The sequence below is a fragment of the Dipodomys spectabilis genome, unplaced genomic scaffold (assembly GCF_019054845.1).
Source record: "Dipodomys spectabilis isolate Male_0828 unplaced genomic scaffold, ASM1905484v1 ptg000763l, whole genome shotgun sequence".
Taxonomy (NCBI): Eukaryota; Metazoa; Chordata; class Mammalia; order Rodentia; family Heteromyidae; genus Dipodomys; species Dipodomys spectabilis.
In genome coordinates this window covers 20,749-37,770 of record NW_024871440.1, presented here as the reverse complement: position 1 = coordinate 37,770, position 17,022 = coordinate 20,749, and the positions used below count along the sequence as shown (strand labels likewise).

The window sequence follows — 17,022 nt, the reverse complement described above, 5'->3', positions numbered from 1 at the left end:
TAGATATGCCCCAAGAAAATAGGGCATATTGAATTGTGGTAATGTATTTAAATTTTTTATTTTCCAATTTTTACAATACACCTGTACTGCTTTTATTACAATGAAAGATTTTAGAATTCAGCATTAGTATGGACTATCTAAAATGGAGAGATAACCAGGTGATGAAAGAGAAGGAAATTAGTGGAGGCAACTTGGAACTTTAAATAGGATGGCAAGGAAATGTTAGATGTTGGCCTGCTGGCTAGTGTTAGCTTAATAACTATTTGTTGCAGAAAGAAAAAATTAGCAAATCAAGTATGTAAATTCTGTAAAGGTCAGATTAAGGACCTGTGCTATGAATGACATAAAAGCAACATGAGGGAAATGATGGTTCTAGAAGGGTTACTTTTAGTTCTAACATTCTCTTCCCCTCTATTCATTATGTTTGGGTCAAGATTTTTTGGGGCGTGGAATAGTGGAGTGGGATGTAAGGGTTTACAAAGGCCAAATCATTTCCATTTCAGAGTCTTAGCATCAGTTAGTCTTTTGACTTAAGAGTGCCTTTTTCTCTAGGACTTCATGGAGGCCACCTTAACTCCCCCTATCATAGCACTCATGGTAACTGTGCCTTCCTAATACCTGCCATCTTCTCTCTGTTCCCACTGCTAACTATATTTCACACTCTGACCATTTCTGAGTTCCCCATTTCTCATCTTAATTTTAAACCCTTTCCACACTACCAGAACCTCTATTTGTTACTATAAGAAAGATGACTTTCATTTTCTTGATAGTTTGAGAGAATCAACATTCATTCCCAACAAGTGCAATAGTGGGGATTTTCAATGATTTCTTTTCTACATTTTCTCAGTTTTCTATATTGATTAGTTTACTTTTTTAGTCAGGAACAACGACAACACTTCTTTTTTTTTTGGTCGTGGAGCTTGACCTATGGGCCTGGGCACTGTCCCTCACCCTTCAGCTCAAGGCTAGCACTCTACCACTTGAGCCACAGCACCACTTCCAGTTTTCTAATGGTTTATTGGAGATAAGAGTCCCACGGACTTTCCTGCCTGGGCTGGTTTTGAACCATGATCCTCAGATCTCAGCCTTCTGATAGCTAGGATTACAGGAGTGAGCCACTGGCGCCCGGCCAACTTCTCTCATTTTAAAAGCCTGTTTTAGGTAAATTAAGCAAAAATGGAATGCCAAAAGCTTAGGAAAATATGCATAAAGGAAGTCACTATCACCATCCCCTCTGGGTCAAAGGTCGTTCACACACCCTAGAACCAATAGCCTCTGTGAGCCCCCCACCTGTGTTCATGAAAAGGGGTGACTACGGCTAGGCACACGTATGTAGATCTGGGGGGAAACAGCAGTAACAGACAAGAGGAACTACTCTTGGGGACAGAAGTCCCTGGGAGTGGAGGGTGTGGAAGGCCTGCAAAGGAGGATGAGGGTGGAAGTAAGGATGGGCCAGAAGGGAAGATGGACCAAGAGGGGAGAAGTGAGCAGCAAGGAGAGGAGAGCTTCGGGAGGGTCACCACTAGAGCAGGGAAGAGGGGAGTTGAGGAAGAAGAGGAGAGCCAAAGGGGAAGGGAGCTGAGGAACAGTGGGGTCAGCCACGAGAAGGGTGGGCCACGAGCAGTGGGGGAGCCAAGGGGGAGGGGAGCCAAGGAGAGTCAACCCTGGAGGGGGAAAGGAGGGGGGCAGACCAGGAGAGGGAGGAAGGGAACAGCAGGGGGAGGTTAGGTGACAAGAGGGGTTTGGTGAGCTGGAGCGGGCCACGAGAGGGGGAGGGGAGCTGGGGTGGGCCACGAGAGGGGGAGGGGAGCTGAGGACAGACCACGAGAGGGGGAGGGGAGCTGGGGGCAGACCACGAGAGGGGGAGGGGTGCTGAGGACAGACCACGAGAGGGGGAGGGGAGCTGGGGGCAGACCACGAGAGGGGGAGGGGAGCTGGGGCGGGCCACGAGAGGGGGAGGGGAGCTGAGGACAGACCACGAGAGGGGGAGGGGAGCTGGGGGCAGACCACGAGAGGGGGAGGGGAGCTGGGGCGGGCCACGAGAGGGGGAGGGGAGCTGAGGACAGACCACGAGAGGGGGAGGGGAGCTGGGGGCAGACCACGAGAGGGGGAGGGGAGCTGGGGCGGGCCACGAGAGGGGGAGGGGAGCTGGGGGCAGACCACGAGAGGGGGAGGGGAGCTGAGGACAGACCACGAGAGGGGGAGGGGAGCTGAGGGGGGCCACGAGAGGGGGAGGGGAGCTGAGGACAGACCACGAGAGGGGGAGGGGAGCTGGGGTGGGCCACGAGAGGGGGAGGGGAGCTGGGGTGGGCCACGAGAGGGGGAGGGGAGCTGGGGTGGGCCACGAGAGGGGGAGGGGAGCTGGGGTGGGCCACGAGAGGGGGAGGGGAGCTGGGGTGGGCCACGAGAGGGGGAGGGGAGCTGGGGTGGGCCACGAGAGGGGGAGGGGAGCTGGGGTGGGCCACGAGAGGGGGAGGGGAGCTGGGGCAGGCCCGAGGGGGGGAGGGGAGCTGAGGACAGACCACGAGAGGGGGAGGGGAGCTGGGGGCGGGCCACGAGAGGGGGAGGGGAGCTGAGGACAGACCACGAGAGGGGGAGGGGAGCTGGGGGCAGACCACGAGAGGGGGAGGGGAGCTGAGGGGGGCAGACCACGAGAGGGGGAGGGGAGTTGGGGTAGGAACGAGGGGGGGAGGGGAGCTGAGGACAGACCACGAGAGGGGGAGGGGAGCTGGGGGCAGACCACGAGAGGGGGAGGGGAGCTGAGGGGGGCCACGAGAGGGGGAGGGGAGCTGAGGGGGGCCACGAGAGGGGGAGGGGAGCTGAGGGCAGACCACGAGAGGGGGAGGGGAGCTGGGGGCAGACCACGAGAGGGGGAGGGGAGCTGAGGGGGGCCACGAGAGGGGGAGGGGAGCTGAGGGGGGCAGGCCCGAGGGGGGGGCGGAGGGGGCAGGGAGCCGACGGCCGGCCCGAGGGGGGCAGGTTAGTCAGGAGGGGGTCAGCCTGGAGAGGAGGGGACGAAGGGCTCGGAGCCCAGGCGGGCCCTGGCGGGCTGGCGCGGCGCCGCCGTCCGTCCGTCCGTCCGTCCCGCGGCCCGGGGCGGAGGCCCGGCCTCCCTGTGCGGGTTACCGGAGCCGTTGGGGCCGATGATGCAGGAGAACCTCTTGAAGGGGCCGATGACGTGGCGGCCCCGCCAGGACTTGAAGTTCTCCATGAGCAGCAGCTGCAGGTGTCCCATGGCGCCGCGCCTCCGCCGCCGCCGCACCTCAGCCGCCGCCGCACCTTGGCCGCCGCACCTCAGCCGCCGCGCCCTCCGCGCTGGCCTTCGAGGAAAGCGCGGGAAGAGCTTCGCCAACTCTCGCGAGACGAGAGCGCGCGCCGCGCGCCGCCGTTCCTTAGCAACCGGGCGGGCGGCGCGTTCGGGCCGGCCGAGCGCAGCCCCGGCCGCCGCGGCTCCTTGGCGGGGTTTGCCGGCTTTGAACCCTCGACTCGCGTCCGAAATGAGCGTGACGCTGCCCAGGGACCTGCAGCGGGAGGCCGCGCTGGCCAGGAGGAGGCACACGGAGCAGCTCCGCCAGAAACGCGTGTTCAACGCCCGGGACAGGATCACCGGGGTGAGGGCCGGAGGGGGGGACGGGGTCACCGGCGTGAGGGCCGGAGGGGGGGACGGGGTCACCGGGGTGAGGGCCGGAGGTGGGGGGACGGGGACGGGATCTCGGGGTGAGGGCCGGAGGTGGGGGGACGGGGACAGGGACGGGATCCCCGGGGTGAGGGCCGGAGGTGGGGGGACGGGGTCACCGGCGTGAGGGCCGGAGGTGGGGGGACGGGGACGGGATCTCGGGGTGAGGGCCGGAGGGGGGGACGGGGTCACCGGCGTGAGGGCCGGAGGGGGGGACGGGGTCACCGGGGTGAGGGCCGGAGGTGGGGGGACGGGGACGGGATCTCGGGGTGAGGGCCAGAGGTGGGGGGGGATGGGGACAGGGACGGGATCCCCGGGGTGAGGGCCGGAGGGGGGGGGGACGGGGTCACCGGCGTGAGGGCCGGAGGTGGGGGGACGGGGACGGGATCTCGGGGTGAGGGCCGGAGGTGGGGGGGACGGGGACAGGGACGGGATCCCCGGGGTGAGGGCCGGAGGTGGGGGGGGGGACGGGAATGGGGAAGATGCAGGCCTGGCGGCCACTCAGGTTAGGCGCAGCTGAAAGGCTGGTGGGAGGAATAGTCTGGCACCAGCAGGGTTCCCTGGCAGCCGGGAGGGAGGCCCAGCTGGTGGGATCCGCGCCCAGCCTCAGTGAAGGGAGGCTAGGACCTGACTCGCTTTCCCTCTGAGCCGTGTTTTCTACCCTGGGTGGGCTCCTCCCCACCCACTTATTACACAAACGCCGGTGGAGTAGCCATTGGTGGCCAGCCTGGACAGGGTCCAGCAGGTGAGGACAGAGTAGTCCCTGGCCTTCTTTGCGGGACATCTGCCCTGAAGGAGACAGACTTTCAAAAGGCGTTGACCACAGAGTGCGGGGAGGGAGGGCAGGGCCTAGCTGGCTGCCTACATACCCTGGAGTCTGGGGGGACATGAGAGAAGACTTCCTGGAGGAGGTGATGCTAAGCAGCGCTCTGAGGAGGAATGCCTGTTAGTTAAGAAAGGGAAACAGGAAGTTCTAGGGAAAGTTGAGTGCACAGGCCCAAGACCCCAAACACAGGCTTCCAAACGTGGAAAGGGCTGGTAGGCACCTGAGCTGGCAACTGGTGGGCACTAGAGGTAGAGATGATTATGTGGCTTTCATGCTGTTCCTCGGTGTTCCATGTCCAGGGAGACACACAGGCCTGGAATGCTCAGGTGCAGGAACAGAAGATGAGAGAAGCAGCTGAAAAAACACGAGAGGAAGCATTTGGTGAGCGTTCTCCCCGCGCCTCACAGGCTGTGCCTTCTGTCCTCACCATGTGTAGCAAGTTGTTGGGCTTGGGGGCTTAGCTCAGGAGTGGATTACCTGCTTAGCTTGTGTACTCCCATGCGTGGGAGTGCCCACCTGCGTGCTTTCTCACACACAATCATTTCACATTTCACCATTTCACACCTGAACCTGGCTGGGGATTTAGCCAGTGCAAGCGGGCTTGCCTAGTCAGTGTCAGGCCCTAAGTCTGCTCCTCAGCACTGGCAAAAACAAAACAAAAAACCCAGCAGCTTGTGCTCAGTGAATGAGCTAGTTCTCTTTCCTTGAAATCAAAGCACTCCAGGCACTCATGGCTCTTGCCTACAATCCTAGCCACTCACAAGGCTGAGATTTAGGATTGTGATTCAAAGCCAACTCCAGCTGGGCGCCAGTGGCTCACGACTGTAATCCTAGCTACTCAGGAGACTGAGATCTGGATCACAGTTCAAAGCCAGCCAGGGCAGGAAAGTCCGTGAGACTCTTATCTCCAAAAACCACTAGAAAACCAGAAGTGGCGTTGTGGCTCAAGTGGTAGAGATCCGGCCTTGAACTGAAGAGTGCAGGGACAGGACCCAAGCCCAGAGTTCAAGCCCCACAAAAAAAAAAAAAAAAAAAGCCAACTCCACAGAAAAAGCACAAGAGATGCTTCCGTTAACCAGCAAAAAGTTGAAACTGAGCTGTGGCTCAATTGAGCCACAGCTCAATTTCACACACACTCAAATGGTGTGCCCTGGCCCTGAGTTCAAGCCCCAGTACCAGCACTAAATAACTAAATATTTTAGTTTTAACGTAGATCAGAGGAAATAAATTTTAAGGATGAATGTATGTTCTTTAAAAATAAACTAGAAAAGCCTTAAACACACACATGTATACGTTCTCACCCCAAAAAAGTCCAAGATCTTGATCTGTGGGGGTGCTGTTTACCCTAAGTAACACCAATGCACAGAACTCACTTCCTGAGGTAGGAGTCACATAAAGTGGCATCGGAGTCTTAGATAAAATTTAAGATAAAAGTTAAGGGTTCATTCAGTTATAGCCAACAAACTCAACAGTGATTGAAACTTCAGGTTTTTAAAATCTCATAAGGATTTTTAAAATAGAAAAAAAATAAGTTTTTAAAATAGTTTAGACTACTTTAAACAAGATGGAAAATGTTGCAGCAAGACTTATGTTGGAGTAAAGAACTATGAATAAAGTTTATTTTCTTCTTTGTAAATGTTTATATTATCCAAACTTTACTGTTGTTTTTTTTTGTTTGTTTGTTTGTTTTGGGTCCGGTTGAAGGGCCTGAACTCTGGGCCTGTGCTGTCCCTCAGCTCTTCAGCTCAAGGCTAGCACTTTACCACTGGAGCCACAGCGCCACTTCCGGCTTTTTTTTTTTTTTCTTTTTGCTTATGTGGTGCTGAGGAATCGAACCCAGGGCCTCAGGCATGCAAGGCAAGTGCTCTACCACTGAGCCACCTTCCCAGCCCCTGTTTTTATTTTTAGATATAAACTAATTCGAACTTGTAAAGCAAGTGTGACAGAGATTTGTGTGTCCACCCATTCCCCCCACCCAAACTAGGTATTAACATTTTCCCAACTTGGCTTCATATAGTTGTAGTAGTATTAATTATTTTGTTCAGATTCTGGGGCTTGAACTCAGATCCTGAATGCTGTCCTTTAGCTTTTTTTTTTTTCTCCCTGTTTATGTTCATCCTGGGGTTTAGCCTCAGGGCCTGGGTGCTATCCCTGAGCTGCTTTTTGCTCAAGGCTGGTGCTGTACCTCCACTTCTGTCTGTCTGTTTGGGTGTGTAATTAGAGATAAGGCTTTCCTGCCTGGGCTTGTTTCACACCTCCATCCTAAGCTCTCAGCGTCCTGAGTAGCTAGGATGACAGGTGTGAACCACCATCACCTGGCTTATGGGTGCTTATGCTGTGTGTCCCTAGGTAGATCTGGTCTGGTATTGATGGATGTTCATAGTGCCAAACTTCTTGGTTAGCAGTGAACCAAGATCTTCTGTAAGCAAAGCAGTGTGAGAGAGATCTTGTATCCTATAGCCTTACTAATCTTTCATGCAGCTGGTAGCATTTTGAGTGCTTTACCTCCAATTCATTGGGGCTTCCATCTTGCAAAATTAACCATCCTTTCACAAGTTTATTAACCAGTCAGGTTTCTTTTCTCTTTCTTTTTTTAAAAGCAATTTTGTTGTTGTGCCAGGGGTCTTGAACTGCAGGATCTTACATTCTTCATTAACATTTTTACCCAATGCTGGCACTCTACCTCTTGAGCCACAGCTCCACTTTTGGCCTTTTGGTGTTTCATTAGAGATAAGAATCTCACAGATTCTTTTCCTGCCCAGGCTGGCTTCCAATCCCAATCCTCAGACCTCTGCCTCTTGAGTGGCAAGGATGACAGGTGAACCTCCAGTGCCCGGCCAGCTCAGGTTTCTTGATAGAGATTTGCCTGTTCCTAGCCTTTGCCCATTTTATTGGTTGGGTTATTTTTCTAAAATCAATTTGTAGGTGCTCTTTATATATTCAAGATACTAATCCTTTAATGGTCAAGGTTTCATTTTGATGTGGGTTTTTGTTTTTTTATTTCCTAGCTGCTGAAATTAAGCAGAATGACAAAATCACATGCATATTAGAAGGCCGGGAAAGGAGAGACAGGAAAAGTCTCTGCAGAGCTATCAATGACTTCCAGCAGACCTTTCAAAAGCCAGAAACTCGCCGTGAATTTGACCTGTCTGACCCCCAAGCCCTTAAGAAAGCGCTTCCGGCTGGGATTTCAGATGATGGCGAGAATGCAGTCATAGGAATGCATAAGTTCATGGGAGAGGATTTAAAGTTCCGGGAGAGGAAGAAGTTCCAACAGGAACAGAACAGGGAGTGGTTCCTACAGCAGCAGCAGGAATGGGAGAAAGCCCGGGCTGACCACAAAATGGCAGGTAAGGACAGGCCAGAGGTGACTTGGCAAATCAAACCCCTAGGTTTTGTGGGTGATTTTTTGGGGCGGGGGATGGTACTGAAGTTTTGAACTCAGAACCTGTTCTTTGCTAGGCAGATACTCTACCACTTGAGCCATGCCTCCAGCCATGTAGGACGGCTTTTTTAAGTCTTAGGGTCGCACACCTGCAGATGTGGTTCAGTAGCACAGGCAATGTCCTCCCAGAATGACTCTGGATCAGGGCCCGGAACTGGTTCCTGGCCTGTGTGTGGTCTCAGTCTGCTTGGAAAAGGAATGGTGTAAGTGGCGCTGTAGCTCAAGTGGTAGAGCGCTCGCCTTGAGTTGAAGAGCTGAGGGACAACGCCCAGGCCCAGAGTTCAAGCCCCACGACCGACAAAAAAAAAAAAAAAAAACGAAAAGGAATGGTGTTAGTGTGTGGGAGCCCGCCACATCTTCCAGGAATACTGTGGGGCCCACTCGTGGGCCTGATACCCACAATGCCCACCAGGGCTTTCCAGGCCCAGCTAAGCCCTCAGCCGAGGCTCTTAGACCCAGGGGAGCCTCTCTCTTTCCCTAGAGAGACTGTCCTGCCTTCCTTGAGGACAGCAGTGCCCTTCTGCCACCTCTGCACTGTTCCTGGGGGTGGGGTCAGGCTCAGATTGAGGATCCGTTCTGCCTCAGGGCCTTTGCACCTGCTACTTCTGCGGCTTGGAAATGCCTCTTCCTGGCTATCTATTTGGCTTACCACTTTCTTCCAGGTCTTTGCTGCAGTGTCATCGGGGGCCTTCCCACCCAGGCCCTTCTGTTTTAAATCCTATATCTTCACCCCCACATTCTCACCCCTTTCCTTTACATTTCTCCATGACCTTGAACATTGCTGCCCCTCTTCCCAATGTCACAGTTCTAAGCTCAGTGAAGGCAGAGGACTTCTGTGTTCACTACTACATCCTGTTTCTAGCATGTGGATAAATATTTGCTGAAATAATCCACTTTTATGTTTGTGCCAATACTGGGATGTGAACTCAGTGCTTATTCTCACTTGGGATTTTTGCTCAAGGCTGGTGCTCTGCCACTTGAGCCACACCTCCACTTTTGGCTTTTTACTAGTTAATTTGAGATGAGTCTCATAGACTTTCCTGCCTGGGCTGGCTTTTGAACCTTGATCTTCAGGTCTCAGCCTTCTGAGTAGCTGGAATTACAGGCATGAGCTACCGGTGCCCATTTTGCCTACCTTTTTGGAGTGTAATCCATCTCCTTGGTGCTCCGAATTTCCATGTTGGGCCGAGAGCCTTTGTTTAGTCTTTATCCTGGCTTCTGCCCGGTTTTCATATCTCCCCTGGCTTCTCTTCTCACTCCACATCTGCCTGGCTCTCACATCTCTCCTGCTTCTTTTTTTTTGGGGGGGGTCCAGTCGTGGGGCCTGAACTCTGGGCCGGGGCGCTGTCCCTCAGCTCTTCTGCTCAAGGCTAGCACTCTACCACTTGAGCCACAGCACCACTTCCTGCTTTTTTCTTTTTGCTTATGTGGTGCTGAGGAATCGAACCCAGGGCCTCAGGCATGCAAGGCAAGTGCTCTACCACTGAGCCACCTTCCCAGCCCCTCTCCTGCTTCTTTTAATCAAATGCAAACCCGGGGGTCATTGAGTTCGCCTTGTCTCCAGACTCTTCGATTTCCTGCATGTATTCTGAACTGTCCCTTCTCTTCTCTTTTATTGCTGCTGAGATAGAAGCCATTGCCTCTTGCACCTGGGTAGGCCAATGTCTTTCTTCCTGCTTCCTTTCCCCTCTCTGGTACATCTTAACATACTGAGCAGGGTGACGCTAGTTAAATGGTGTCAGGCTGAACAGTGCCGCGCCCACATCCCCCATCCCAATCCAAACTCTAAAGGCTTCGTGGTGTGCAGACTCCAATCTAAAGCCCTCCCTCAGCCCATGCGGCTCTGCTGGCTGGGCCCCTCACACCCTCCATGGCCTCCATGCCTCTCCCGAAGTGCTCCAGACTTTTGGCTCTTCCACTGAGCATCCTGCCCAACCTTCACACCTGTCCTGACCCACCTTGTTGAGTCCTTGTCACGCCTTCCCGCCCTGCTCCCAGCTACCTAAGTCAGGCTTGCTCAGCCTCTTGTGCTTTTCCCCTATGGACTGTCTGTCTGGGGTTTGCGTGATCTACACAGCAAGTTCAGGAAGGACAGGAAGGGACTTTGTTTCACCACTATATCTGTGCGCCCAGCAAAGCAGGGCCCAAGCCGGGCTTTTGACGGCCCCTGTCACGTAGATGAATGAACCAGGAAAAGTGAGATGAGGCTGAATGGGATCCAGGGCCAGAAAGTCAAGGTTGAAGAGTCAGTGGTAGATCACTGAAGCAGTGTGTGCAAAAGCCTGGGTTCCAGCTCCAGCACCATACAGAAAAAGAGAGTCTGCTCTTTCGATTCTCATCTTTTAGCAATAAGAAAGAGACCCATAAGACACAAATTCAGAAATCAGAAACTGCTAGTTAATGAAGCAAGTTGGGTGCTGGTGGCTCATTCCGGTAATCCTAGCTGCTCAGGAGGCTGAGATCTGAGGATCACTTTGTGGTTCAGAGCCATCCCAGGTAGGAAAGCCAGCGATACTCTTATCTCCAATTAACCACCAGAAAACTGGAAGTGGAGCTGTTGCTAGCCTTGAGCAAAAGAGCTCAGGGACAGCACCCAGGCTCTGAGTTCAAGTCCCACAACCGACAAAAAATCTGAACCATGGTGTTGCCCTGTCTCACAGACTGTGACCCAGAGGCCTAGAGAGGCAAAGATAAGAGTTAACAGAGCTAGGAAATATCTGCGCTCTGACTCCAGATCCTACATTTTGCTGTTTGGTCCCTTCACTTTGACCTGGCCAAGAGTTCTAGTGCCACATCATCATACCTGTCACCTGGGATCCTTTCCTCTCCACATTCTGATTCCCACACCCCATAATGACCAAGATAGCTAGATGCACACATTTAGTCTGCCCCTGCAGACATCACTAATCCATAGCAGACTCTACATAGCAATGATTGTTAGCACTCCCTGAGTGCTAAGAACCTCCACCTTGAATTAAATGGTCTAATTCTCCCAGAGCCTTCGGAGGCAGGTCCTATCGTTATTGTCCCTCGCCCCACCCCCGTGGACAAGGAGGACATGAAGGACGCGAGGGGTGACTGACCGTGCCACAGGTGCCGTGCACACCCGAGGAGGCACTCTCGGGAAGCCGCTCCCGGGGGCATGCGCAGTCTGATTGCATCTTGCCTCCTCACAGAGGACTTGTATACGCAGGCAAGGCTGCAGGCTGATGAGGTGGCCCTGCACCTGCAGAAGCTGCAGCTCGCCACCCAGAAGGCAGTCAATGCAGCTGTGAAAGAATTCAACAAGAACCAGGTACGTGAACCCTGGGCTCATGTCTGGAGGGAAGGGCGAGCGCAAGGGAGCTTCCTGGGCCCTCCCCATCTCTCTCGCAAGGCCTGGAGAAGGGCTGCCCTGTGACTCGCAGGAGCTGCTCCCCAAGCCAGAATCTGGGAACAAAGGGCTGCACAATTCACTGGAGTTTATTGGAGGGCTCACAATAAACTGGAGAGGCCAGCTGACCTTCCCAAACCTCAGGTTTTCTTCCTGAACATGAAAACGGTAAATAACACCTACCTAGACCGAGTGCCTGTCTTGAGTGAAAAAGCCACCTGAGAGCACAAGGTCCTGAGTTCAGAGTGTGCATGCGTGTGAGAGCACACGCACACATACACGCAGACAGACGTCTCCACCAAAGGTCATTCATAGTGCATCTGTCCAGACCATAGCACCCAGCCTTGGCCTGCTGCCCGGTCTGGACTCACTGAACAAGAACACCTCCCCTCCAGCTCCGTGCTGAGGGTGCTTTGGATTCGTTAATCCCATTGGCAGTCAGACTTCTTCCAGGCTTTCTTCTCACACACAGTTGGCTGCCTGGCATCTGGATTAGTTCATCAGCTTAGATCATTGACTAGACCTGTGGTTACCAAAGAAACCCCCCCCCCCATCCCTTGGGAAGCAGGAATACAACGTGACACCTACTCATCTGTTTTTAATTCTTAGGTGCCTTTGTTTTGCGTAGCGCGTGCTATGTTTATGCACTTACTGCTTTGTAGGCCAAATACATTGGAGAGCAGGCTCAAAGATGTCTCACAATGCAGTGGATAGTCAAAAATCCCCAAGGAGTGGTGGCTTCTGTGGTGGGAGGACGGAGGAGGGCACACTGCTGGCCGCGAGCAGCCAGGGCAGAAGCGGTCCAGAGGCGCGGCTGGCCGCAAAGGTGCCCTCGCCCGGCCTTTCTAAAGAGCATCCTGTGGGAGGAGCCAGCCCGGCCCCACCACAAGCTGATGGCCTGGGGCTTGAACTCAGCATAAGCACTGTCCCTTAGCTTTTTTTTTTTTTTTTTTTTTGTCATGGGGCTTGAACTTAGGGCCTGGGCGCTGTCTCTTGAGCTTTTTCACTCAAGGCCAGTGCTCTAATACTTTAGCCACAGCAACACTTCCGGTTTTCTGCGGGTTCCTTGGAGATTAGAGTCTCACAGAGTTTCCTGCCCAGGCTGGCTTTGAACCACAGTCCTTAGATCTCAGCCTGCTGAGTAGCTAGGATTACAGGTGTAAACTACCTGCACCTGGCTCTCTGTTTTCACTCAAGACTGGAACTCTACCACTTGAGCCACAATTCCACTTCCAGCTTTTTGGTGGTTATTTGGAGATGAGAGTCTCATGGAATTTCCATCCTGGTCTGACTTTGAATTGCGATCCTTAGATCTCCACCTCCCGAGTAACTAGGATTTCAGGCCTGAGCTACTGGAATGGGGCTTTTTGATAGTGAATTCACTATTCCATCCAGCCATCCATCCACCCATTCATCTATCAATCAAATCAACAGCTGCTTTTGAGGTCTTCCTACCAGGCACTAATAGGGCTCCTGCTAAACCATGTCACCACACTCATAGCTTTGTTCATTCCCTCCTGCTCTCAGTGAGCACCCATTAGTGGTCGATACTTTGAGTTACTCCCGTGGCAGCACCGTCACAAACCACTCTGCTCTAGCGAGACCTGTGCTTTGGCTTTTATACTTCTGTCCTTGACTAGAATTAGACTTAGTCTGGGATGTTGATAGAAGGTTCGAGAAAACCATCCTCAAGCCAGGCAAACTTTGATCCTCAGATCACAGCCTTCTTGAGTAACTTGGATGCAGGTGCGAGCGCCAGCGGCCAGCTGATAGCTATGGCTTGTGGCCGTAGCCGTAATTAGCTTCTGTGTGAGCGGTGGTACCAGGCGGCCGTGGCGTAGAAGTGCAGTCCAGTTGATAAGAGACAGGGTCAGGGCTGAGCCAGGCTGTCTCGGGGAGAGCCAAACTATCTAAATGGTTAGCATCTGGTCCTGTCTGGTGGCAAAGCACGTGCTATGTGACGTCATGCCGCCTGGCGCTGTCACCACCCACCCTCATCACCAGAGGCACTATGAGTAGTGCTCATCCATCCCTTGATTTTACCAAGAAATGACTGCTGCCCAGAGAGGGCAGGTAACTCGCCACAGATCACGCCCCACATTCCCTCTCCGCCCTCTCCCGAGAGCAGTGTAACTGGGAATTTGTTTTTGGGGCACTGAAGCTGTCAGGACCACTAGGTGGCGGCACATCTTCCACCTTTTCGAAGCCACCACTAGTAGGAGGCAATAGAGAACACTCCATTGAGTGTTCTTTGTAGCCCACTTAGGTCCAAATGGCCTGGGGCCAAAGACCCTAGACCTGTGGCTCCTGGCACAGCGCTCAGGAGGCCAGGGCTCCAGCCTTCCACATGGCCATGCCGGCAGGTCTGGCCCTGCACTGCCTTCTTGGCCCCTTCTCCATCCAGGGCCCTGGTGGGCTTGGCAGACCTGGATCAGAGGCCCGCTGGGCCCTCAGAGCGTCCTCTCCAATGTCCTCTGCGTTAGGCCATGGAGTCAGCCAAGAGGAAAAGGCAGGAGAAGAAACAAGAGCAAGAGGACAACTTGTATGAGATCTCCACCATGCTGCACAGGGACCCGTTCTCCGAGAGCCCGGAGCAGATGTCCGGCTCCTTGGGGCCCTGCCACGTCATCCCCAGCTGCTGGAGGGGCATGACCCAGGAGCAGCTGCAGGAGGCCCGCCTCACTCAGAAACAGCAGATCCAGGAGAAGCAGGTGCCCGTCCATCCTCTGCCCCCTGCCCCCCACTCCCCCGTGCCCAGCTCCTTTGCTTCGTCTCAGCCAGCGTCACACTAGTCCTGGGGCGCGTCCATTCTGGAACAGAGTCACATGACGTGGATGGGGCATGTGAAAGAAAGGGGGAGGGGGGGAAGGGGGTTCCAGGCCTTTTGGCCTGAGCCCCTGGGAAAGTTGGTGGTAAGATGGGCTGAGGAGCAGGCTGGTGGAAATCATGAGCAGTCTTGAGCACGTCAGATGTGCAGTAGATAGCTGATCTCTTAGGATTGGGTAATATGGCAAAGAAGGAGAGAAAAAACCCACAAAGAGAACTTTAGGCTAAAAACCTTAGAAAAATCAGGGTTTGTGTGGCAGTCCTGTGGGCACTTAACTGTCTGGATATCTGGCTGCACCTCCTGGCACAAACTGGCTGCTTGAATACCAGTCCTTTCTAATGCATCTTTGGGCTGTGGAGGAAGAAGAATTTTAAAAAAAATCTGAGGAGATTGAGTAGACAGTGCATAATCATAAGATTGCTGCTAACTGCAAAGAACCCAGGGGCATGGAATGCTTGTAGGCTGGTGGTGGACAAGAAGCATTCTGACCACACCTCCAAATAGAGCCTGGGGGAGAGCAGCCTGGTAGGCGGCTGGAAAGCATCCGTGGTTTAGCTAAAGATCTGGGCTGGGGATGTAAATGTTGGAGTCAACACTGATAGAGTAGTAATGATTCTGATAAACAGTGTTGTAGATGGACTCTGAGGCCTGGTGTCTGGGACCCCCAACTACCAGCAGGAAAGGGGCTTGAGGTGAACCGGTGAGGTGCTCCCTGGCCTCAGTACAGTGGGAGGAAGGGGGTTCAGCTGGCAGTGTGACCATGTGAGGCTGGGGTGCTGCGTGTTGAGAGCCGCTGAGTTTGGCGGGGAGGGAGGAGGAAGAGGAGACTGAAGAAAAGCGGGAGTAGATAGAGGAAAAACTGAGGTGAGCTGTCTCGGGTGTGTGTGACCGCTGGGCTCAGGTCAGGGTCCTGGAGAAGCGGTGGCCCTTGGAGGTGACCCCAGGGAAAAGGCATTGTGGGTAATGCTGAGATGAGGCCCGAGGATCCCAAAGTGGAGGTCCGGAGTGGCCTGGAGTCACAGCCTGTGATCCGGCGACATGGGCAGCTGGAGAGACCGTGGGGAGCTGAGGGCTCTGGAAAGGAGGTGGGGGCGGAGGATGGGGCCCTGCAAGCCTGGCCCCAGTGCCAGGATGAGTCCTGACCGCAGCAGGCGCTGTTACAGAATAACGAGGGCGCTGTTAGGGCCAGGGCGGCCGCTGGCGGCACTCAGGGCTCTGTCCTCACAGCCCCGACTCCCCTCTGTGCATGGAGGCAGTTGGGACCGTTGAATTTGAGCTGAGCGCCGCGGGCCTTTGTGCCTCACGCTTGGCCCTGGGCGTGGCCTGGGTGCCTGTGAACTGCCCTGGGCAGCCGGGGCCTCGGGTGGGTGCGTGGCAGCCAGTCAGCACCCCCGTGGGGCGGAGCCTGACCTGGAGGGCCCCGGCACGCCTGTACCTGCTCACTGGCAGGGCTGTGCAGGGTGCCAAGGCCTCGGAGGCGGGGAAGCAGCAGGGCCACACAGGAGGAGGCTGCCCCTTCTCCGAGCCTCAGTTTCCCCATCTGTGAGATGAGAGGTCAAGCCCCCCAGGGTGTGGGGCTTGGAGCGCCTGGGCTATGGTGGTGAGTCACCCTGTTCCCTGCAGAGGCTCCAGGAGGAAGAACACCAGCGCAACATGGACTGGGACCAGCGGAGGATCCAGAGGGCCCGCGCCACCCTGCTGCAGGAGCGGCAGCAGCAGCGCCTGCAGCGGGACCTGCGCCGGGCCCTGGACAGCAGCAACCTCTGCCTCGCCAAGGAGCAGAGTTTGCAGTGAGTGCCGGGGACAGACAGAGGAGCCCGCTGGGGACACGGCCCTCCCCGGCAGTCCTCCCGGGACACTACTGCCTACACTGGCTGCCTGAAGCCCAGGGACCCTGGGTTAGTCTGGGAGGTCAGGAGGGCTTCCTGGAGGAGGCTCATTGTTGAGCTCTAGGAAGGCAGTGGTGGCTTTGACTGCAGAGGGCTTTTCAAGTGGCGAGAGGGAGGGAGGAGTTCCAGGTGGTCCTGAGCAGAGAGGATCCCCGATTCAGCAGTTCATAGACCTAGCTCCTTGACCTCTGCACGAGTCAGGTGAGTTCATAACTGCAGTGGGTTTATTTACTTCCCTGCGTAGCTCTGAGAAGGCAGGGGCGGGGGTCGAACTGAATTCTGTATCATGAATGACACACTAATCACAAGCAAGTACAGGATTTTTTTCCCTGAAAAAACTATTTAGGAAAAATATATGTTTACTAACTTTTTTTTTTTTTTTTGCCAGTCCTTGGGCTTGAACTCAGGGCCTGGGCGCTGTCCCTGAGCTTCTTTTTGCTCAAGGCTAGTGCTCTCCCACTTGAGCCACAGCACCACTTCTGGCTTTTTCTGTGTATGTGGTACTGAGGAGTCGAACCCAGGGCTTCACGCATGCAAGGCAAGCACTCTACCACTGTGCCACATTCCCAGCCTACTAACCTTTTTTCCCCCTTTTCTTTCATCATTAGGAAAAAACACAATGAAGAAGTCTATAAAAATCAACCCACAGGAGACTATTTTGCACAGTTTAATACAAGAAGCCGATAATGGAAAAAAAAGCCCCCCTCGCCCCACTTGTTTATGAATAAAGTGCAGCCTCCACTCAGTCTCGTTCACTGGAAGCAGCCCAGAGTTCCCTCGGTACCCTGCTTGTGATGGACAAGTGTGTTCCTCAGCTCTGTGATTTGCATCCTTCAGCCCAGGTCTCCTCCCCGAGGCCTCCGCTGAGGCGGCGCTGTGGACGCCTGGGCGGCAGCTGTGGCTGGAGGCAATGCTCAGGTGCCACGGGGACAGGAGTCTGGCCTGTGGGCAGGAGTGCTGGCGCTGCGTCCAGCAGCCTTCCCGCC

The 17,022-nt window shown here is 54.6% G+C and overlaps 2 protein-coding genes across 2 annotated transcripts in view; one reads left to right on the top strand and one right to left on the bottom strand.

Annotated features, from left to right (window-relative positions):
* The window catches only part of Smc1b (structural maintenance of chromosomes 1B), a 63,694-nt gene extending 60,459 nt beyond the window's left edge, over positions 1-3,235 (bottom strand). The window contains exon 1 of the mRNA XM_042672711.1: positions 3,127-3,235. Coding sequence (XP_042528645.1) covers positions 3,127-3,235 — 109 coding nt within the window. The remainder of the gene's footprint in view (positions 1-3,126) is intronic.
* A 218-nt stretch (positions 3,236-3,453) lies between these two features.
* On the top strand, positions 3,454-16,791 carry Ribc2 (RIB43A domain with coiled-coils 2). The gene is made up of 7 exons (XM_042672728.1): positions 3,454-3,611; positions 4,802-4,883; positions 7,511-7,852; positions 11,124-11,242; positions 13,804-14,031; positions 15,771-15,937; positions 16,645-16,791. Exons 1-7 carry the CDS (start codon positions 3,498-3,500, stop codon positions 16,721-16,723), a joined length of 1,131 nt encoding a protein of 376 aa, XP_042528662.1. The 5' UTR covers positions 3,454-3,497; the 3' UTR covers positions 16,724-16,791.
* The last annotated feature ends 231 nt before the right edge of the window (positions 16,792-17,022 follow it).